The sequence below is a fragment of the Panonychus citri genome, unplaced genomic scaffold (genome assembly GCF_014898815.1).
Source record: "Panonychus citri isolate SS breed McGregor unplaced genomic scaffold, ASM1489881v1 Contig00095, whole genome shotgun sequence".
Lineage (NCBI taxonomy): Eukaryota > Metazoa > Arthropoda > Arachnida > Trombidiformes > Tetranychidae > Panonychus > Panonychus citri.
Window position 1 is genome coordinate 1,016,094 of NW_026515500.1, and position 25,497 is coordinate 1,041,590.

Sequence of the window (25,497 nt, forward strand, 5' to 3'; positions counted from 1 at the left end):
GGAAAATACTCAATCTAAAGTAGAAGAAAATGATCAAGTCAAATCGGTTGTTTTGCCAGAACCGGAATTGGGACCTTATATTGAACCTGAACCTGAACCTGAACCAAAGTCAAAATCTGAGATCGCACCAGAAGTAGAACCAGATCCGATAAATACCATATCCCAAGAAAAAACTCCCGATTCAAAAGTACCAACTTCAGTACAAGTAACATTGCAGCCACGGTCACGAATGCGAGCAATACGAGCTCGACTGATAAATAAAGCACGAATTCCTGTTCAAAATACAACAACAATGCGAAAATCAGAATCAGAACCCGAACCTGAACTCGAACTTGAGTCTAAATGTGAAAACCAAGCAGAACCTGTACCAGAATCGGAACAAGAAGCAATACAAACACCCGAAACGTTGCTCGAAAAGTCAACAACACCAATATCAACATCACCTGATTCGGAAACCAGGTCAGGACCATCAAAGTGTTTAAACACACCAGAGGAAAACTATGAACAAACATCAAAAACGGATGAAAATTCAACTCCAACAATTAAGGAATTAGATGACTCTAATCTGGTTATTTCTGATGACGGGGACGAAGAAAAAGTTAACGAGCTCAGGCAAAAAAAGGCCGTAAGAGTGACCATCGCGAGCATCCTTAAGGCCATAGAAAAATACAACAATCAACATGGTAAAAGATTGTAACGAACCTTCAGCATTTGTGAACATTTTCATCAACGATTTTCTCTCAACAAAATCAAATCCAATTCTGATTCAAATGCTTCGAATATTATTTTTTACAACAATTCTGAAAACTTTTATATTCTTTTAATTTTGAATCTCACTAGCAATCATTTGAAAGATCAAATCAAACTATTAATCGTTAATCAGATTCTTGATCACTATTGTAACTTTTCAAATTCAAATGATTTGAATGAAAAAAAATGTTAAATCAAAATCTTGAAACAATCACTATTTTAATTAGTATTACAATGAAATATTATTGATTGTTGATGAACAAATATTGGAATCTTAAATTGTTGTTTTATATACTTTTCTGTTTTCTTTAATTGTTTACAATTTATTACAATTAACGTTTGTTTTATTTTTCTGCATCTTTTTCATTTCGACCTGAAAATGTTACATTGGCGATACACAATTAATTTTAATTGTCTTCAACAATTATTGATTATGATTCAAAACTTGTTCCCATCAATTACTTAATTAATCAATCATAAAGTATTTGAAGGTTAACAATTACAATTAAATCAATGATGACGATAACATAATCAAATAATAATAATAATAGTTGATTATTAACAATTTAAGATTTGATTTCTTAATTATATAATAATAATAATCAATGGAAGCAAACAAATTGATTGATAATTAATTGTTATAATTTGGTGTTGATGACAATTATGATGATGATGATGATTTAAATTGGGAGTCGGTGATAAAATATAATTGTGAGTTTAAATGACAATTTAAATAAATTGATTGATTTAGAAAAAGAGAAGAGACAAAAATTTAGTTAACCAAATCATCAATTGATTAACAATTAGTGTGAATTAAATGTCAACAAAATTGTGTAGTAAGAGAGGAAGAGTAAAAGTCTTTGATTACAATTAGTTAATTGTTAAGAGGGGGAAGGGAAACTGAGGATGATTAATTAAATTATCTCATTGATTAGGGCAGTTAAACTGTTGGCACTGGTTTTCGGTATAAATTGTTAATCAATTAATTAAATCACTCAACCCGTTTGAACGCATTACAATTAATTGTTACCCAATAATTAATGTTTAATTGTTGAGTTTATATTCCCACTGTTGGTGATGAAGTGATTAACCGATTTCCTTTTAATTAACTTAATTGTTGTCGTAATAATTATTTGGATAGACTAGAATTGAAATTGGATTGATATTAAAAACTTTTCACTGGATTAGTTAATTGTTTCAACTGAGCTGGTCTCTTGATCCTTAATTGTTTTCTTTTTTTTCCATTAAAATTAGTTAATTGTTTGTTTCTTTTTTGGCAATTTAATCTCTATCATGATTACAATGGATTAACTTAATTGTGAGGATGATGAGGTTGTTGTTGTTGTTGGAGGTGATTGATGATAATTATGATTTTTGATCTAATTGAGGTAAATTCATTTCCTCGGTGATAATAATTTTCTCATTGATTAAGATAATCGAGATGATGTTTTCTTTTTGGTTTTCACAATTAAACTTAATTGTCAACCGATTCACTTAAACTAGAATCTTCTGCAATATCGGCCATTCCTGTTGTCTTTGTTTTAATCTCATTATGATTCGCATCGGAAACAGTTACATCTTCCTCTTCCTCTTCCGGTTCTTCCAAAGTGATCTGGAATTTTATCTTATCCGCTTGGACACTTAAATGTCTCGTATCCTCACAACCGTCACTCTTATCGGGTGTTTTCTCGTGCTGTTGACTTGATTGTTGACATTTATCACTTTTCTCATCCGAAGGTGGACCTTAGATATAAATAAGAAAAGAAAATCAATCAAGAATTAATCATTCCAACTTATTTTATTTTCGAAAATTCTTACTTGCAGGAATTTGACTCTGAAACCAATCCCGATTCTCTTCAAGTGCATCCAAAATATCCTGAGCGTCCGGATTGACCAGGTCAGCCCATGTTTCGTAAAGCGGGTGGACAATATAGTCAATAAAACTAACCTGCAGTCGAAAAGTTAAAAGGCAAACATTGAATGTGAATATTTAGCAATCAGAATGACCGTTAACTGGACACTTCGAATTTGTTACCTGATATTTTTCTATAACAGTATTATGTCTATCACACATTGGACTTATATCGAGACCTTGGGCTCTCTCTTTATCACCTTGCATAAACGATTCCTCGAAGATCATATTTACCCACCGACGGTAAAGATTAAGGGGTTTGGTGGGATTACTTAAATCGGCACAATGAATAATATTTTGTAAAACTTGAATTCTTTCTGTATAATTATCTAAAAGTAAAAATCCCGATCCAGCGACTTTCTTTGTCTCCACCATGGTCTTCAGATCAGCAAGAAGAGATAAATGTTTGGACATATCGGTGGCCAGTACCATGTCAATGGTCATCTTACGTAGGGTTTGCCGTTGTTTTTTGGTCAATTTATCAAAAATGTCGGTACTCTCATCTTGAAGTATCTTAAAGGCAACTGCAAGTGAATGATTTTCCAGAATCGACTCATCGTTATACATTAACGCCAATTCTGAGGAAGTGTTGATCAGATATTGATTAGTGACACCGGGATGATCGATATCATGGATCGCCGCTGAAAACAGGACTGCAAGAATTTCTAAATCAGTAAAGACGGACTAAAAGAAATAGAGATTTGGAAGACAGAGAAAAGATTAGAGTTTCGATTGACACTTTGGACATTAGGATGAGAACGGGATTGGTTCATCTCGCTCACCTCAAGAGCTGGTGCAAGAAGTAGGACGTGGACAGATTGAGTTACATCGGCGGCATGGGTACTATTATGATAGGGAACTTTGAGATAATGTTCCTCCAGGGTAATAGCACAGGCGACAAACTTTTTGGAAGATATTTTAAAAGTTTTGAGAAGATCTCGTTCCTGTGAGAGGAAAACATTTCAACCAGAATGAGATTAGAAAATAAAAAAAAAGTTTCCAATGAATAGAATATTGAAAATATCATCAAAAAAAGTTCTTTTCTCGTTTTTCTCTCTCCCATGAAAATCTACTGAACTTTTGGTTATTACTTTTACCTTTTTCACCCTTCTTTTACAAAGAGGATTAGGAAAAAGCAAAGAGATGTAACTGTATTATCATTTTATCACTGATGAAAAAAGGAGATTATCATCATCTCATATAATAGAGAGATATGATAAAATTTTCTGTGTGTGAGAGAGAGGGAAGATTAACAGAATTTCATGAATGAATAGATTGACATCATACCCTGAATATTGTATACATGGTGGCTGTTAGTGGGTGGCAACCTGAGTACTCTGAAATTTTGAAAACATCTAAGCCCCATTTGTTTACATCGGTAAAAAGTTTGGTAAGTTCGGGCTCATGGATTGTTTCAACTCCGAACTTTGGTAATTTGGTTAAACTATTGGTATGGGATAAGGTGGTTTTCCGAACACCCGTTATTTGGGACATCGAAAGACCTGGTTTAGCTCTATTAGTAACTGATGATGTTGGCGATGAAGATGAACATGTTGTTGTTGCTGCTGCTGATGCCGCTGATGATGATGATTGTTGTTGAAATTGTTGTTGTGATTGTTGTAATTGTGATAATCCAATTGAGCTCATGTTCCGGTTACTTGTGGTGGTGAAATTTGCTGTAGCCCCACTGGCCACTGATGCAAGTACTTGAGCTTGTAATTGGGAGACTGAGCCATCTTCAGTTCGTAGATACGGTAAATCGTAATCTTCCTGTTTCTCTGTAGACGATGAACAAATATGAACAATATTTAGAACTTTTCTCTATCAAACATTCTAGTTTTTCGTCTTTTTTTTTCTTCAATTCTATTAACTACTAACCCAAGTAGGTTTTTAAAAGATATTCGGAAATTTGGCTTCCTGATTTTGATTCCGAAAAGTGGCTCAACTCTTTGTTGAGCATTCGCTTAAATTTACTCGTCGCCATATCACCAACCGATCGATGAGCTTGAATAGTTTCTAATTGATCTAAACACCAATCCAACTCTTCTAAGGTGTTCAAGGCAAGATTCGCATTAACCTCATCTGATGCCGATTTCCCTTGGATCGGAAAATTGGTTGAATTGCTTGTTGACGATCGTCGACTCTCCCTGGGCCGGGAAGCCGAAATTGGAACATTGGTAAGATAGATATAGTTATTTCGAACATTTCGAAGGCTCGCAAGAATTTGTGCAAATGGTGTTACAATAACTTCTTCACCATGACTATTGAAATAAGAGATAAAAAGAAAAAATCGAAATTAATGAAAAACAGTCGAAAAAGGAAAACGTGAAAAAAGTTTCAAATTCGTGAGCGATAATCAATCAATTTGTACTTACGATTCACCACTTCCAATGGACGAATGTCGTGAAACCGATTTTGGGGACATTTCAAATTCGGAATCAGATCGATAAAGAAACGATTCCCTTCTCGAAGGCATATTTTGAAGGACAAGGCCCGTACTTGGACTGGTTGCATCAAGGTGTTTATTGGGTGAACCGGAATCGTCAACATCGAAACTATTTAGAGAAAACATGGAAAGAAAAGTTCAGTTAGAACCGATTATTCAAAAACTCTAAACACAAGTCATATTGATTATTGGAAAATCTTTTTCTTCATTGAAAATCAGATGTAACTTCTAATTGTTAATCACTCTAATCAGATTACTCTCAGTGAGCAGTAATTGTTGTATCTCTCAGCCTCTCTCATGTTATCTAATCATTCAGGATAATTGAAACTATCAATCAAAATTAACATTGGGTAAGATTTTTCTCTCTCTACTTTTATACATTTGATCACCTTGATTCAGTCTGAACAAGTTCTGAGTGTATATCATATATATATTTGGGTGAACATGAGAATCTCATGTATTCACCAAGTGAAAAAAACCATTACATTAACTAATTAAATTGTAATTTTCACTTTTAAACATTGAATTCATGAAAATCCTTGATTGATCATCACCATGATTACAAATCAGTTGTTATTGTTTTGTTTTTCATCGAAACCTTTTGATTGTATAATCAATTGTAATCAATTCAAGGTAACATTTTAAACAAGATTGAAGTAAGTCAAAATTTCAAGGTTCAAATTTCATGATGTTTTCATCAAATTTTGTATAACCATTGAATTTTAATGAAGAGACTCAGTAATCAACAAATAATAATTAATCACCAATAAAAAAATGTAATCACACATCAAGTATTAATCATATCAAAATGATTTACAGTTAGTTTTTGTGTATAAATCACTTGAATGATAGTTGAGATTAGATCAACAGATCATCAATCAGATGGATCTGAATAGTTCATTGAGTGTTTCGTATGAACTTTATTTGTGTCGGTAAATGTGAGATATTGATGATTAGTTACACGGCGGGAAAATAGAGTGCGATGTCAACTGAACCTTTGATTTTCGCCCGGTGAGCGATTATTCATCCAACCAAGAGAAGAGGAAAAAGATTGATAAAGAAAAGGAAATAAACCTTGAGAACGAAAATAAGAAAGTTCAATCAAATCGAAAGAAGAAGAAAAAACTTTCGAACCAAAAAGTTCTAATGGCCAATTTTCGACTTCAATCGAAAGTAAATAACCACCGGTCAATCATTAGTCTAATTTTCACTTGCATGTAATCATTTCAATCAACAATGAAAAGGTTAATCAAGAAGAAAATTAATCCAACCTGAAATCCTTAAATCTCAATTTAATTACCAATCAGATTTAATTGAACATCTTAATTAAATCTTATCTTAATTCCCATGTAACCAAATTAATACAAATTGATTGTCACCTTTGGATACATGTAAAGTTAAAGGCTAATTGTTGTTGATTAACTTGGTTAATCAAATAAATTGAGAAGACGATGAATGAAACAAAAGTTAATCCAAAACAATTTAACTCTAAGACATTAAAGTAAAGTTAATCATGATGATCAAAATTAATCATTGACAATTACATTTAAAAGCGAGGTCTTAACAATTAACAGGACTAAATTTCATTTGAACAATTGATTATAATAATAAATTGTCAACTCCAAGTAAACTTAATTTAATTCAATCGACATCATTAGTCTGTATTGTGAACAATAATTGTTAACCATTACTATTAACGGTTAACAATATAATCATTAATAAGTTTCTCTCTCTCTCTCTCTCTCTCCATCTTCCCCATTATTCACATTTCCGTTTCCTTTTATCTTCCTCATTATGATTTACCTTTATCATCACCATGATAATAATGATAATCATCTTCATCGATTAGTTTAATAATCACTTGCATTTCTTTGTCCATCCTAATTAACTAACGACAAAACTTGATCGACTCTCAACTTGTCGTTTCCATCATTCTGATTCTCTTTGAAATTCATTCAGGGAGAGCTCAGAACTTTTACCTGGATGAAGATGATGATAAAAAAGAATTTCTTCTTCTTCTCATCTTCTTCTTCCTTTTCATCTTTTCATCTTTTTCTCTTACAGCATCTTCTTTTGTTGTAATATCACAACTTACGATTTCCAATTTCAATTATATTACCTTATAATACGGAGCAAGAACAACAAGTATTATCAAGAAGGATTGGAAAGAGAAAAAAAATTAACTCGAAATCAATTGATTCCAATTGATTGATTGTTGTTGTTGTTGGTTGATTGTTATTGTTGCAAAGTTAATTCCCCAGGTTTCTGATTGCAATTATCAAAGGGAATCAATTTGATTTGTCAAATCAAACCTATTAAAACCTGAAACCATATCAGCAACAATCATCATAATCAATTCATCCTAATGGTTAAACAATCAAAGTAAATTGTTCAATTCAATTAATAACTCACAAAATATAATTACAAGTTGAAGGTTACATTTTGGAATCAGTTAATTATCAACAATTGCAATGAGTCTAAAAATGTACACGAATTGATTATCAGTGAGATGATTGGACAAAGTGATGATGATGATTAGTAATCAACAATCAACTGTAGTAATACAATCAATTCAACAGGTTAGTCGATTACAATCAACTTTAAATCACTGAGAAGTTCATGGTTATTCATGAATCGAGAATAATTTTGATAATTGAGAAGAGAAAATTTTTTTTTAATAATACAAACGGATCAACGTTTCTTTTGGCATCTTAATTGTGAGCTGGTAAGAGTCAACTCAGATTAATGATTAATTACAGTGATTAAGTGAGATTAAATTACAGAATATTAATCAAAATGAAACAATCAACAGAAAGATCGTTGATTCAATTGACTGAGAAAATGTTTTTCTCCGACACAATCAACATTAAAGAAGAAAAAAATTTCAATTCAAATGACGAATATTTTTTTAGTCTAAACAATTTTCCATGATATTCACTGAATCTCTGAACTTTTGTGTATCATCATCATGTTATAACTTGAAATATCACATTACATGGAAAAGGTAAAGATGAAACTCAATTTCCATGTAAATGCCTAACTGAATTATTATTATTATCTACTGAACTTTTTTTTCTTTTTCTCCTCCATTCATTTTCTGTATTCACATTCAGATTGTGTGTATTATCAACTATGGATTCCCTGTTCCTATTTATCATGGTTTGTAATTGAAAATTATAATCTAATCATGGTACATGAATAGTTGTCTCTTATTCATTTGGATAATCATATATACACCTTTACATGATATAACTATTTACATCACCTGAATATGTATATATCTGTGTTTGTGTTATTTTTTGTGGATAACAAGGTTCATGGAATTGAGTTTTCCTTTTCTCCATCATCACCATCATCATCATCATCATCATGAGATATTGTAGCTCATAATGAACAATATAACAGAATAGCAAATTTCATTTGCCTGTCTTGAATTAAAGATGAGAACTGAAAACGAATCAACATGATAAACAGATTTCTATGAATCAACTGTCACCTTTGATTGGGAAAGTTACAAAGAAATAATAACTTGACCATTTATATAAGAGATTCAAACATGATGACCATCAAGAAATCATCATGATTATCAGGGTTATAAATCTGATTTAAAGGTGAATGATGAAGCAGTAATGAAGGAACAAGAATAAAATGACAGAGAGAGAGAGAGAGAGAGAGAGAGAGAGATGAAGATAAGAAGATATAAAAATCAATGGAACATAATATTATTCGAAGATGAGGAAGAAAATTCTCCATTCTGGTGAAAAAATTATCTCTTAGAACTCGAACTCATCCTTTTTTTTGGATTAAATTGCAACTCGATTTTCAAAGTTAATTAAGAACTCGAAACGAGCTTGGAAACTTTCACTTTCTCTGTTCTTGGCACACTTTTCATCATAATTATCTTTATCTTCATCATCATAATTCATGTAAATAATACACAGACAATTAACCCTCTTCAACGAACCCACAGAACCACTCAGAACGATTTCATCCACTCTCCACCCTCACCCACTCATCATCATCATCATCATCCTTATCCTCCTCCACCTCTTCAACATGATGCTCATCATCAAGTCTTTCACAATCAATGATTACACATTTAATCATCAATGAATAAATGAAACAATTTAGCATAATCATTTGCTGTTATTATTCATGTTTACAAACAATTAAATTAACATGAAATTCATAATATTTAATCAACTAATTTCAACTGTTATGTTTATCATTATTGTTAATTGAATTGAATTTCAAGTAATAATAATAATGATCAAAATACTAAATCAATTTAATATTAACTTGATTAAATCTTGAATTTTCAATAGTTTTAATTGTGTTTATTGTTATTATCAAATGATAATGAGCAAAATAATTGCAATTATTTTCAAATTCAAACAATTTAATAATCAACTGTTATATTGTATCAATAATGCGATACAATTAACTTAGTGATTAATATAAATCATCATCAAGATTCAGTTAATTTGTCAACAGTTGACAATCAATTAATTGCTGATGACATTGTGATCATGATAATCTAGCATGTAATTAATAAATTGTTGATAATAAGTTGAGTTATCAAATAATCATCATCATTTTCAATTACAGTTATAACAATTAACAATGTCAATGTCATTGATAGTAAACTTAATTGTTGTTAAACTGAAAGGTAATTAATTGATTTTCAGTAAGAAAAAAAAAGTAGGATATAAAAGCCTTTTAATCAATTGATTACAAATTATCATGATCCATTTATCAACAATCAATTTTATCATCAACAATTAACTTTGTTTTTCTTCACATAATCAATCAAATCATCAGATAATTGTAATCATCATATTGTGTAACTGAATCTCAATCGTCATCACAATTAACTAATCAAGATTATTACAATAACAATATCAATGATGATCAACATAATAGCTGAAAGTGTTTATGATATTAATCATAATCATCGTCATCATCATCATGATTAAACAATGAAAAACCATTAACCTCAATGTAAACATCAATTGATTAAATGATCAATATGTGAACACGATTGGTAATCAAACAATCATTTCAATCAATGAATTAACTTTTAATCAACTAACAATATTAATTAAAGCAATTCGATGAAATGAAAACTAAAATAAAAGCATTGAAATCTCATGAGACTCAAAAGGTAATCATCATCATCGAGTTACAATATTCAGTAAATTGTTTAGGAGTTTGAGGGTCTCCTAGTAATCAATTTAATCGTTATAATTACTATTTAATGTCTTGGTGATAGTTTGAATATGATTAAAGAGAGAGAGAGAGAGAGAGAGAGAGAGGAAGAGAGTGTGGGTAAGTGTTTCGGATTAATTGTAATTAAAATCAATTAACCATAACCTACCAGGTATTCATAATGATTGATTACATTGGGTTGTTGTTGTTGTTGAAATGATAAGTTATTATATCACATGGTGAGAATGGTCCAGTTTTCATGGTGATGAAGGAGGAAAATCAGGTAAGGAGGATGATAGAGAGAGGGGGGAGTGTGTGTATGAAGGTGAAAAACGAAAAAAAAAGAATAGAAAATCAAAAACAAGGTAAAATAGCATAAAAAAGTATTCGAAAAGGTTAATATGAATGAGTAAATGAAAATTTCGAAAAGAGAAAAACAAAAGATGAAAATGCAAATGAGGATAAATAATAGAAAATGAATGGAAGATGAATGGTGGGAGAGTGGAAGAGTGGAAGAGAAGAAGAAGAAGACAAATGATTACTAATTATTGTCAATATTAACTTTGGGTGTTACCTTGACGAGGATCGATTCCTCGTGAATCTTGAGGCTAACCTGATACCCCCGATTGGCCTTAATTCTGAAGGATAAGATGATCGATGAACGGGTTGATGATGATGAATTGGATGAGATGACATTGCAATTGAAGCTGATTGAGATCGAGTTGTTGTTAATCGTTGACGACGTTGTTTACATGACGATGAAAATGATTGTCCACCTGAATTTACACCAGAACCCTCACCACCCTTACCACTTAAACCACCACCACCAGGAGTGGGTGAATTAGATGATGAATGGCTACTATTAATACTATTGGTACTGTTACTATGATTACTTGAGGGATTATCATTTGGACCTGAATTGACACTCGAAGATGAAGATGAACGCATATTGGTTGTTGTCATTGTTTTCAATTGATTTGATTGCTGTTGCTGATTAAGATTTTGGTTCAATTGTTTCGCAGGGTGGGAATGGTGATGATTATCAGGATGTTGGTGTTGTTGATCAATGAAAAACGACTGAACCCAATAGAGGAACATGTGAATCAATATGAACATCTTTTAATCCACTTGAGATTCCTCATAGTGGTTGATTTTTCTTTTGATTCTTTTATTTTTCTTTTCTCTTATATTCTCATATATATAAATTAATAATCTATCATGAGTGTCTTTCGGTTAACAATCAACTTTGGTGGTGAATGATGATGGTTCAGGTGGATAGTAAATCTCATGAAAAAACAACACTGAAACATTCACATGAAAGATACAAAAATGTCTACTGATTGTTGACTGATCATCTTTGATAAATTGCAATCAAAAATTAGTGACACTTATTGTTTATCCTTTAAACTTGCTGATTAACTTGATGGTTTTTCAATACCAAGATTATAAGAATCAATCACAGACGTTGATGTATAAATATATGTATGGAAACTATGGATGAAATAATAACATGAGAAAGTGATGAGGATGAAGAAAAATAAACTGAGTATTGCAAACGAAATGCAAACTGCAAGGTTATCAAAAAAAAAATACGATAAAAAGAGTAAAATTAATACTTAATTGCAGATAAGTGGAAGAGGAGAAATGATAACAATTAAAGAAAAAACAACAATGAATTGATAATGATGATGATAACAAGTGGAAATGATGATAACTTAGTAATTGGAATAAGATTGAAAGGGAAAAAAGGTAAACAAGAGTAAAAGTCAATGGAAAAAAAGCTTTTTTTCTGGTATGAGATTTTCTTCATGTGATTCATGTTTCTGTTGTGAGTTTTTACATTGAGTCAGGGGAGAAAAAGAGAGAGAGAGAGAACTGAATAAAAGCTCACTTGGAATTATCATTATCGTCATCAGTCTCTCTCTCTTTTTTCTTTCTCTTTCGATAAATTCGTGAGCTCTTTAACCAGCTTTTCTCTTAGAATATAATCTTTCTCGTGGAGAGCAGGTCGATACAAAATTCACTTTCTTTCGATTCGAAAGAAAGAGCCAGAAGAGAGAGAATATGATGAGGATGAGGAAGAAAAGGTGGAAGATAAACATGATGATAAAATTGCAGAAAAAGTGGAACATGCGCTAAGGCGAATAATTTGATTTCATGATGGAAGAAATTTCTCCCATCGAATCATCTGTTTCTCTCTCTCTCTCTCTCTCACTTTCTTTCTTCTTCCTTTTCGTCATCGTCATCATCATCTTCTCTTCTTCCGTTTTCTTTCTTTTTTAAAAGGATTTCTTTTTCCTATTCTCATCATCATCATCATCATCATCTTTTTTATCTTTTCCTCTCTTCATCTTCAAATCATGTTGTTTTCCTTTCACCTAAATTTCAGTGATCCTGAATGTGTATATAAGATGACGATGATGATGATAACAGTAATGATGATGATAGAATCTTTTTATAATAATAGGTGAAAAAGCTTCTACTTCTTAAACCTCATCATGGAAAAGATGATAATGAACAAAATTCCAAATTCAGTGAGAGATAAAATGAAAAAGAAGATGATGAAAACAAAAAGAAAATATCGACAGAAATGAAATGGAAATATTATCATTGTTATTATTAAATGTTCTTCCTATCATCATCCTCATCTTTTTGAAATGCGAACTTGAAGAAAATAGGAAGTAAAAACTGTAGAATTCATGGTTACTCATGATTTTCTAAGTTTTTTTCTGAAGAAAAAAAAGAAAAGAGAATCGAAAATATCGAAAATTTAATATTCTAACGATAAATTTTCCCGGAAACTGAATGAGAAACTTTCACTTTGATGAGGAAGTTAATTGGTGAGAGGTTAATATTTACTTGGAATAATATTCCAATTGAAAAACAATTCACAGTTACGTTGAATGAATTAGAATGAGCAATTTATTTCCATCAGTTTGAAAATGAAAAATGGTCAACATATAAAGTGAGCAACTGACCAGGTACATGGTAACTTTGAATCTCTCTCTCTCTCTCTCTCTCTCTCTCTCTCTCTCCAGGTAATGAAACAAAAAAGTTGTATCATTGAAATTACAATGAAAAAGCATAAAGATAAACCTTTTTGCAAGGAAAATGCATTTATCTCGTTTATCTGATTCTTATTCAGTATCATCATCATTTTCATTGTGTTTCTATTACTTGGATTGACTTACGATTTTTATTAGTTTTTCATGAAAATCTTCATGAGCATTGAATTTTCTTTCAATGGATAAAAAGTAAAAATAAACATTAATATATAAAAGATGTTGATACAATTTCTTATTCAGTTAAATTCTGTTAAATTTAAAACCTTCACTCTTATCTCATGATTATCATGTTAATATCAACTGGAAACAATGGCAGTGGGTGATTTTCAAGGTGAAAAGGTTTCCAAAAATCCACCACGTTCCAAGTAAAGATAATGCATTTAGAATATTCTTATAAATATAATATGTTATACTTTTATCTGATTCCTGAATTCAGGCTTTTCATGTGCTTTTCATGAATTTTATGCTTATCAAGATTTAAATATCATCAATATCACCTAAATAATCAGGAAAAGGTTAGAAAGTGAAAGAAAAACTATTCTCTGAAACTTTTCTTGTTCGAAAACAACAATTCCATTATCTTATTAATCTGATTGGATTAGAACAGAATATCCGAATGAAATTTTATGTAATTCTCACAGAATTTACAGAATTTCTGAGAAAATTTTATATTCTTATCAATGTTTATCCTAATAAAGTTTCACTTTCACTGAGAATTGAGAGTTAAATTTGTTTTTCATTTGATTTTCCATCAAATTATCATGAAAATGAATTGAGAGATATTACCACTCGAAAAGTCAATTGAGTAAACAATGATAATGATAATATCCTTTCAATATATATTAATAGAGGTAATAAAAAATTGAATAAAATGTTATATTATCATTGAGAAACTTGATGTTTCCATGATGTATCAATATAACTCATGATTATTATCGTTACCATGAAGCAAGAGGAAAAATTAAATTGAATGAAACTCAACTTTTTTCCTCCATCATTTTCAAACTCAATTGTCTATCATGTTATTGATATATTTTCATTTATTGATGCTGGGAAAATATATCAATACAACCATCAACTCAGGCAATCAATTCTGAAGATGATCAAGAGTAAAATTGAAATACTTGACGAAAAAAGTTTCACCGAATCCATGAGAATGATAAACAAATATTATCATTCTGTTTATGATTATATGAGATGATAATAATTATCCTGGTTACCATTACCTATTATTATTATCATTTAATTGCTGTTTAATATGTAAATCAAATTAATTGAGAGGCAAATAATTTGCATCACAATGAGAGACTGAATATCGGAATAGGAGGAAAACTTTTCTGTCTATGGATAAGAAGGTGAATGATGATTATTTAGGAACTGAATTAAATCAATATACAATAAAAATGATCAATATGAGTTTTCATTGTGTTGATTATGTTAATTAAAGGCCAATAGATTAATTGAATCAAAAGATAATTAAAGTTTAGTGACAATGAGAGTCGACAACAACAACAACAACAACAAGTCAATCATGAATTCTTGGAATTGATTCTGAACTTTTCTCATTATTTATCTCGAAAATTGTGATCGTCAACATGGTGATGAAATTTTCATGGTGACATTTAGATATTGGTTTTAAATTGAAATCAATTCTCTGATTGCTAATCTTAAATTGATTGTTTCTCTCGGGTTGTTTTGTTGTGTAAAACCGCAGGTTTGGCAAACATTTCATGAGATATTGATATTATGTGAGATATATTTTTAGTATTCCGATTTTCAGAATAGCACAAGAATACTTTGTTCAAATACTCATATAATATAACGACAGCTCAGATTATCATGATAATGAAATAAAATATCATCATGGTGATTAAGTTGAAAACAGAAGCTTAAAAAACTTAGTGAGCAGAAAAAAACAAAGCAATTGCTTTGTATCATGTTTCTGGTTACAATTGAAAAAGATTTAAAATAAAATTGAAATTGAGTGAACAGGGTAATCAGTTTCATCTTCACCATGATGAGGATGAGGTTGAAATTTTTTACTTCTCTTTCACCAATTGTATTCTGAATGTTAACCTAATTGTAACAACGATAAAGTTTCTCATCCAAATAATAAGTTCTGTTAAATGATAACAACAGACAAAACTTATCTAAGTTAATTTACTTTTATCTTTCAATTGAATTTCATTGAATCTAAATTCAGTAACACCATGAAAACTTCATCATCATTATTATTACTATTATCATCATCATGCTATCTCATACAATTTTCATTTGAACAAAAAAAAAGTTGAGCTTGTATTTAATTAATTTCAAAGTTTATTGTATATACACACTTGATGAGGATGCTGAAGATGATACAATCTCAACCTCACTGAACTTTTACCTGAAGACAAATGAAACTTTTCACCGAATCCATTGTTACTTAAATGCAAACATTAACTGAAATTGAAATATGATTAATCGAAATTCAGTTCATATATATATATCATGTAATCAAATTTTCTCGTTGTTTCAATCAACAGATTCTAATGGATTCTCAGGATGAATTTATTTCCCTGTATCTTTTTTTATTACTCAGTCATCAATGTATCACCTTGAGGGTTTATCATTGTCATCTTATCTTATCATGAAACCGGAACTAATATTACATGATAACTGGATCTATGGGTGAAATTGATTTCTATATATTGACTCAGTTACATGATTCATGGTAAACACCATGAATCCTTATGAATTGTTTACAAAACTTTGATCCCTTTATGATTATTTGATAACCATTAACAATCAGAATCAGAATCAGAATCATCATGAGATCAACAATTATCCAATTGGTTTGCAGTTAACATTTTAATTATTAATCAATTCCCATTGATAATAATTTTATATTTATGCCGAATCAATTTTCTGATTTAAGTAATGAATTACAATTAATTAATTAATTTTGTAAAAGGGTAAAAAGATGAAGGAAAAAGTTAATGATTACAGTTGGAAAATTAAAATAAGCAAATTTAATCAACAATGTTCATGGTTAATCTCATGCAGCTAATTAACTGAATACATAAGCTTCGGGAAAATAATAAATGGGTTAAGTTAATTGTTCAACAGTTTAACTATTACTTCAAACAATTTACCATTACAATTGCTCATCATCATCATCATCATTATCATCAATGAGCTTTGCCAAAAAGGTCAAACCAATACAAAAGTGATAATGAGAAACCAGAAAAAAAAATTAACCCAAACTTTTTCCTGGTTCATATTAACCAACTGATCCAATTGATATTAACCTATTCTCATTTGATCATCATCATTATTTACCATTGACCATTATCCAAGTGAATTAACAATTAAAGTTAATGATTTGAGATTAAATTATCATCAGATATCATCACACATACAATTAACTAACCATTCAAACAAAACAACTAAATCAACATCAGTCTATTATTATCATTATTGTATAATTGTAAACAACATCGAACTGGATTTAATTTTTATTACAAATCATTTGTTTCTTCATGGTAATTGTTGAAATAAATTATCAACTATTAAGTAAATCAATGATTAAGAATAACAATCAACTAACCACTTTCAGTTTGATTATTGTATTGACACAATTTAACCTTAATCTTTGATCCGAATGGGTAAAAATTGGATTAAACCAAAATTAGCTTAATTTATATAACTAATACTTAATCTTGTCAAGTTTTGACAAACTTTTTTTGTCAACAATCAACAGATTAACACACAAAAGGTAAATAAAGTTTTCACCAATAATCTGATTTAGTTAAACATCAACACCAATATCCTAATATAATCCTGGTTAATGTCAAACAATTTACAAGGATAATAAAGTTGAAATTAACTAATCACTTTTTATTATTATTAACTGAATCAATTTGATGACGATGATGATGATTAAACTTTATTATAATCACATATTATGGGCATGAAGGGTTATGAGAAATTTATTTAATCCAGTTAATCCCTTAACCAATTGGAAAAACAAAAATATTAACCAAGAGTTGATTACGTTGATAATTAATTGTTACGAAGTTTAATTAAATCAACGAAATTTAAATTAACCTTTTCTTTAATAACTGCTGATTTATTGATCGTAATAAAAAAACTGGAAACAAGTGAAACTTTCAGTAAATTGTTATTGTTTTAATTTGGTGAAATATAATCAATCCAAATTGTGTGATTAACTTTTGCAACAATCAAGGAACTAAATTAAAATGATAAACAGGATCTTAATCATTCAAATTTCTTTAATCATTAGCATGACATGAGAACCAAAAATAATATTTCGTTGAATAAAGTTCAATTCATTTTCTTTTCATTGAACTGGTCACTGAATCTATTTCATGGTGGATTTTCATGAAGTTTTCAATGAATTTCAGTTGATCATATTGATTCATTTTCGTAGTGAGAAAAGAGTTAAGATTCATCAGAGCTTTTTCTCATCTTATATTAATGAATATCATTGTTTTTGTTTTCGACCTTCGATTTTGTTGAACATTTCGAGTTCTTTGTGAAAAAAAACAATCAACAACATCTACACACCCTAAGGCTATATTAACAATGATAATAGTCAATTCATTCATTGATTCAATTTAATCAGTAAATTGATTGAACACTTGATAACTTCAAGTGATAAATTGTCGATTCTAATCCGGATAATCAATCCCTATGAACTGTTGATTACAATTGGTTTTCAAACTTTAACCATCAACGTTTATAATAATTGTTTACTCATTATAAACAAAAATTGATTATCTTAACAATTAACTAATCAGCTTGATCAACCTTGTTGTTTATATTACATATTCAACTTTAAATGTTAATTGCTGAATCTTTCAGAAACACAAACATCAAAATCAGATCCAATGAACAATTAGATCAACTTAGTAATTAACATGATAATTAAGCTAATCAAACAAAATCATCAAGTTTAAAAAAAGTTCAACGATAAATTGAACTGAATTAGTTGATTACTTTTTGTTTAACTCAAAATCCATTAAATTGAGAGAGAGAGAGAGACAATTAACTCAATCGATATTCAATTGAGAAACGTGATTAAACTTTAATAGTATTGATTAAATTTCATCAAATGTAAATTAAAGTTAAAATTAATCGTAATAATTAACAACAAACTCTAGTAATTAAGTTGCAAGAAAAGTTTGATATACAATTTGATTAATCATTTCAATTAACTTTTGAAACAATGTTACAATTATGATATCGAAATAGTAACAAACCAACTGACTGTTAGTTAATTGTTTCCAACAATTAGCTTATAATAATAAAGAAATGATTACATTCAATGTAATTGATTGATTTGAATCAGTTGAAAGAAAACAAGTTGATTAACAATTAACGAAAAGATATTAACAAGTAAATTAACTTAATAACAATCCAGAAACTCTGAAAATTAAGGTGTGATTATGATGAACAAAAAAGAGGAAGAAAAAACAAAATTCATTATCATCCTTAATCTACCTTTCAACATCTCAAATGATGATTCTTGCTTATTCAGCTTCATGATAAACTCAGTTGACTGAATCTTTCAGGTTAGTAAAGCATAAGTAAAACAAAAGGTTGAGGTTCAATTTTCTGGTTCAATGTGAAAATAAAACACAACCAATTTTAACCTCAAAATTTGAAGCTAATTTTTTGCTTACACTCAGAATTTTTCTGTTCACCACTCAACTCATTTAATAAATTGTTATCCTAATTGTCTGAATTAATTCACTACCAATAATAATGTTAACAAAACCATCAAAGGGTCAAAATCAAGGTTAAACTTGAATACGATTTCCAATTGAATTTCTCTATATGTAAATTCAATGTTATTGTAATATTATTCTCATTGGCAACTTAACATTCAACAAGTCACTGAATTATCATGAAAAATTCAGCCTAGAAATTGAATATTCTGATTGAATGAGATAACCAGGGAAATAAAAGTTTTTTCAACTTTTTTTTTTCTTCTTCTCCCATTAACTTTTCCCATTCTGATCGGTTTTCTTTATTTTCTTCAATCAAATCACTTTCATCATATCTCACAATCAATATTGAAATAATATTACAAATACACTTTGATTTGTTTACCCTGGTATCATTATCTCATCCTCATCTTTATCCTCATCATCTTCCTGAACATTTGCTTATTTACATTGAACCTTTTTTCCCCAACAGTTTGATAACATTTGTTTTCATTATAAATAATTTATTATATATTCAGCATCCAACATCAATTATTTTCATCAACAACAACAAAAAAACTCAATTAACTAAATTGCAACCACTCTAGTCTATCAATCAATGGATGAACATGATAAAGTATCATGAAAATTCATGAAGATAAGAAAATCTCATTTATTTATCGGAGAAATTTTTTATTCTCGCTCAATAATATCAAACAATTTAATCTTTAAACCGATAAAAAGTAATAAATGAATGTCGATTCCTCCGATTCTAGCGATATTTAGATCACGAAAGTTCAGTTCAATATGATGACTAAATTTCAGAATTTGATGAAAATTTCAATTCTCATCAGTTCAATTAGACTCGATATTCATTTGGTTTTATCAAGATGAACAATTTGTAATACTATCCAGTTGATTATCTGATTGATTTTCAGATGAAATTATCTTCAAGCTAATCATTATCACAAAGAATCATTAGTTTCTCATCAGTTGAGTTGAAACTTGAAATCTTATTACATGAAAAGTATTATCATCGTCTATTATCAAGGTGATATCATGATGAACATTGATAAAGAGATGATAAAGTGAGAGAGACAATCTTATTATTATCGATAAAAAAAGGTATTACCTTTCTTATCTTTCATTTTACTCTCTTTTTTATTGGATTTATCATCCTCATCCATGATAATAATCGTTTAATGTACAAAGGTACATGATTATTACCATGGGTCTTGATTCAGTCTCTCATTTCATTTCTCCATCATCTTTATCTTATCATCATCTTTATCTTTACTTTTCCTTAACAGTTCCCATTTCTCATCATCATCATCATCATATTATCATTTAGATAACAGTAAACAGTTTCTATCTTCATCATCATCATTGTTATTGTTGTTGTTTTTGTCTTTGCTTGTCTCTGATATCATTAAGGTTCATCGCTACTCTGATGGATACAATTTAATTTGATCATCAAAGTGAAAATTGATTAGCTCATGAAACCAGAACTTGCAACTCAGATAACATCACCAACACAATATTATCCAAACCATGTAATAAATTATAATAAAATTCATAATATTTGAAATCTCAAAACTGATTCCAAAGTTTTCCTTGGTTTCTGATCATGTAATTTGAAAGATTTACAGGAAAACAAAATATCAACAATATCCATGAATTCATGGTGTTTTCTTGTCCACAATTGAACCCGATTCTCATAATTTATCCACCACATTCAAATATTTTCCTTCCTCCTTCATCTCATTTTTACTGAGAAAATCTCATGTACCATGTAATTTGTTGAAATTGGAGGAGAAACTATTTCCATATCAATTGTAATAATACCCTGAGAGAGACAAAAAAAACTCATATCTGAATAAGTCAAGGATTGAGAAAGATACTCAACATGATTAAGATATTCAAGAATATAAGTGAGCAATAATAAATCAGTGAGAGGAACAATAAATGCAATAAATATAATAAACAACCAGATTCCATGATAATCATGATAATAATACACTGATGAAAAATATTCTGATATCGTTATGATTATTAATATGAATCAGTCTTTGTCATTGGCTCTTTTTTTACAAATACAATGCTGAAAAAATGAGCGAACTTGAAACTTGATTAATGTTGATGAACAGAAAACTCAGTTTTAGGTGAAACATCATCATTATCTTTCATGATGGTTATCATGTAATAACCAGAAATATTATAACAAATGAGGTACATGATAGTAATAGATGAGGCTCAGGAAGCAAACAATTGAAACACAATGTAACATTTGCTACCGTCATCGATTAATAGATTTACTCAATATAATAATCTCATGTTAATATAATAGTTCACCATGATAACCATGATGATGATGAACAATTCTGGACGTTTTCTTGTTACCTGTAATATCAATATGGGAATTGGTGAATATTTTTTCATGGAGAAAATTTATTTGCCTCTTCCTATTTTATCATTTATCTTTGTTCACATCATCTGATGTTTCAATTTCATATTTTGTTCACATTGATTCATGTTCATGATTACACCGAAATCCAGCATTCTGAATGGCAGATCTGTTGAACCAAATCAAACAACATTGAAAATAATCAGTTAAAGGAAAAGGAAAAGATAAGAAAATATGACGAAGAAAAGAAAACTATTTTCTCTCATCTTAACAGAACTTTTCATCATTCATGTTCATCCCCATGACAGAATTTAAACCCAACTACCCAAAGGATATTTTCCTTTCTCTATCATCTGATCGTCCTTATCTTCATCTTCATCTTATATCTAATATTTTATCTTCATCATCCGATGAAATGTATTCCCTTTGTGTTGAAAAGTTCAGTTATTCATGGTAAATGTTGACATGAGACACACAGGGAATTGGAAAATTTCATCTCCCACTCCACCTTCTCTCCCTTTTAGTTCATTTTTATCATCTTTATGTTCATTGTTTTGTCATGGTTTTCATATTTATCATTTATTCACATATATTTGTATGAATACACCAAGAATTCATCATTGAACTTTTTAATACTCTTCTTACATTCATGTTTGATTGTCGATCAAAGTTTGCTGAGAAAGAGAGAGAATTCAATTTATCTTCAGGAACAAATAATAAGGTTAACAGGGAGTCAATGATGATGATGATGAATATTGTATAATAATATTAACATGAGAGATTAGGTTGAAAATTTCATTCCAATCAAATCAATCTCTCTGCATGTTATCAGATTATTATTATCAATAAAAATTTCACCTCCAAAAATCAAAAGGTAAATAATATCAAAGCGAAATTAACTTAATCATCTGAAAATGTAATAACCTTAATAACAACAATTAACGTCATTCATCACGTTACAATCTTTTAATTGTTTGTAATTATAAACAAAAAACAAACGTGACACTTTTACTTGATTACAATTATAATCTAATCATTTGATTTATATCAATCTGATTCAATTAAACAAACAAATCAATTGTTAACTAACTTGATTATCATTTCAATAAGGTCAATAGATCTTGATTTAGTTTCTCATTCAATTGTGTTAATCAAATTGTTTAAATTCAAATTGTTTTCTAAATACAATTGTTACAATAAATGTCATCGTTAATTTAAATTGTTATCAATGTTAATCAAAATTGATTAAATAGTTTTCTGCTTTTTTTTTGTTAAATTAACAACATAATGTTAAGTGAAATTTTAATTTGCAAAGCTAAAAATCACAAATACCCTCGGGGCTTGAAACTATTAACACTCTGAAAATTTATCACACTTATGCTCATGATGATATAAGCAAAAATTCAAGTAAATGGAGATTCAGATTCCGTGTATATTAATATCATCATGATTAACAATCAAATTATTGATCAAACTATTCAAGTATCAATTTTGGTTGATATTTAAATCTTGGATTTGTTGATTAACTGATTAAACCAAACAAGATTAAATAATAACATGTATTTCAAATAAGACTTGGAATTAATTAAAATGCCTCAGGGTGAACATTTCATGTGAACTTTTGAAATCCCCATGGTAATTTATTCAAGTAAAATGTATCAAAGTTTAATAAAATTTTCATGATAATATTGAAACTTAATGTTCAATATGATGACGATGAATTTTCAACAACTATCATATCTAATTTAATAAGATAAGTTCATGATTCATGATAATTGTTTTCTGTTCATTTCTTGTGATCAGTTGATAATAAATTGAATAGTTTTAAGAAGGGAAAATATTGAATATTATCATGATGAAATTTGAATAATTCTGTGGTGATGTTGATGGTTGATATTAATTTTAAGTTCCATGATAATTCATGAAATTATCTTTGCGTGATTGCATCTCATTCAATTAATATTATCTCTCCATGACTGGGAATAATTTCCCCATGTTTTTCAACAGAAAGAAAAACAATGAGAAAATTAGATAAAAAGTTCAATTCCATTTACCTGGAGATCTGGAAAAGTGAAACAATTCAACATAATCAAATACAATCTTCTTAATGAATGAGATTAGTTGATGAGAAAATTTCAATCATCATGATAATCAACTGAACATGAACAGAAACAATTTATTATCAACACGAAGAAAAATAAATAAAATTATATTCAATTCTGGATTCAAAGGTGAGCAGCAATACAGAAAATTCTGTTCCATGGCTCCACCTATCGATCAATTCTGTCAATAGTCTAGCTGAATAAATTTATTTCTCTTCTTAAAATGAAACAATGAACAATAAGAATAAAACTAATGAGATGACCAATGGTCAATAATCATGTCTATCAAGCAATATTGAAGATAACTAATGAGCTTAGACACTCAAAGAGAGAGAAAAAGTTCTGGATAATATGATTAACACTGAAATTGGAGTTTCAATATGAAAAGTGTGACAATTTATCCTTATTAGTCTCACGAGGGTAACGTTTTTATTTTATCTTATTCTTCATCATGTAATCATCATTATCATGAATTGCTTTCAAGTAAGATTGAGAGAGAGTGAGAGTGAGTAAAAAAAACAAAACTTCCTCAAGCTGAACAATTTTTTTCCAATATCATGTAACATGTGCTAATGTTTTCGTATCCATTAGACATCATCACCATCATCAAGTCAACAAAATTATCCGCCATTAATAACATATCATGAATTTTTATCACCATGAAACCAGCACCAGGGAAATCATTGATCTGAATATAATCTAGCTAACTAATGGCAATTCAACATTAAAAACATTCTGCTTGGCAAATTTGAAGCATTGTCCCTTCAATCAAGAAGGATTCAATATGATTCTCAACATAGAATTGATGAATCAGAATCATTCAGAATTCATTATAATCCCATGATTACCTTGGTGATGTAGATTCGCAAATTGAATTCAAAGTCTCTCTCTCTCTCTTTTAAATTTCATGAGACTCATTGAAATTTCATTATCCATTTCTAGTCAACCATGTTATTGATAATCACTAACACTTTGCATTATATTTATTAGGATATTAAAGTTTAAGGTAAGAATGAGAATTGAGTTTGAAACTAAATTTCTTACTCACCGATAAACAACAAAAATAAGATATTCTTAACATGTAATAATCAAACTAATCACAATAAAGCAAATTAATTATTCAGTTCATGAATTTTTCATTATTAATGTTGAACAAAAAAAGTTATGATTGATGAAATTTCATATTTTGCTGACAATTTTTCATGATCAATTTATGATTATGATCAAAGTGAAACTTACTTAATAATAATAACTACATGTTAACAATGAGAGGATCATGAAACTTTGATCTTATTACATGAGATGTTGATGAAAAAAAAGTTCTGATGCTTGTTAACTTTTCATCATGTTTTTCATGATAGATTATTATTAATATTTACTTGAAAAATTCTGAGATTCATTGGAAAATGTTGTTATTATTTTTAACTTTCACTCATTGAATTGAGTTGAAACATTTTCTCAATCATCATGAACACTAGGAAATTTTGATTAACTGATTAGTGAACATTTTGTAAATCAATTGTTAACAATTCAAATTGTTATCATGAAAATGATTGTTAAATTTACTATTATCTTGATCTAATTTAATTGTATTCATTTAAATCTAATGAGTGTTCAATTTAAATGAGAAAACTAAACAACTACAATTTAATTATTTCTCAAACTAATATTTTATTTTCATCTTATTATTAAATTTAATTGTTACCAATCAATTCAATGGAAGGGAAACTTTTCAATTACAATTAGAATTGAGGAGTTTTTTTGCAATTAATTGCAGCAGAAAATTGATTCTTACAATGTGAATAGTTATTAATTAATTTGGATGATTATGCTTCGGGGTAGTTAATCATACAGCAATTAAATCAATGAGTGCATGAATAAATTGCAAATGTGTCACCA

At 29.2% G+C, this 25,497-nt stretch overlaps 1 protein-coding gene across 7 annotated transcripts in view; it reads right to left on the reverse strand.

The window, feature by feature from the left end:
- Window positions 1-1,994: 1,994 nt before the first annotated feature.
- Window positions 1,995-25,497, reverse strand: part of LOC128387925 (cAMP-specific 3',5'-cyclic phosphodiesterase, isoforms N/G-like) — a 40,241-nt gene continuing 16,738 nt past the window's right edge. For 2 of the 7 annotated variants that reach the window (XM_053347225.1, XM_053347222.1), the window contains exons 2-8: window positions 5,038-5,217; window positions 4,541-4,923; window positions 3,950-4,440; window positions 3,445-3,606; window positions 2,786-3,346; window positions 2,569-2,698; window positions 1,995-2,493 (exon numbers count right to left, since the gene is read on the reverse strand). In XM_053347225.1, the coding sequence (XP_053203200.1) occupies window positions 2,225-2,493; window positions 2,569-2,698; window positions 2,786-3,346; window positions 3,445-3,606; window positions 3,950-4,440; window positions 4,541-4,923; window positions 5,038-5,217 (2,176 nt within the window). In that variant the 3' untranslated portion in view covers window positions 1,995-2,224. Of the gene's footprint in view, window positions 2,494-2,568; window positions 2,699-2,785; window positions 3,347-3,444; window positions 3,607-3,949; window positions 4,441-4,540; window positions 4,924-5,037; window positions 5,218-10,485; window positions 10,858-10,890; window positions 12,176-25,497 lie in introns of those variants that run through there. The other 5 variants (XM_053347218.1, XM_053347221.1, XM_053347219.1 and 2 more) reach the window with 5 other exon arrangements.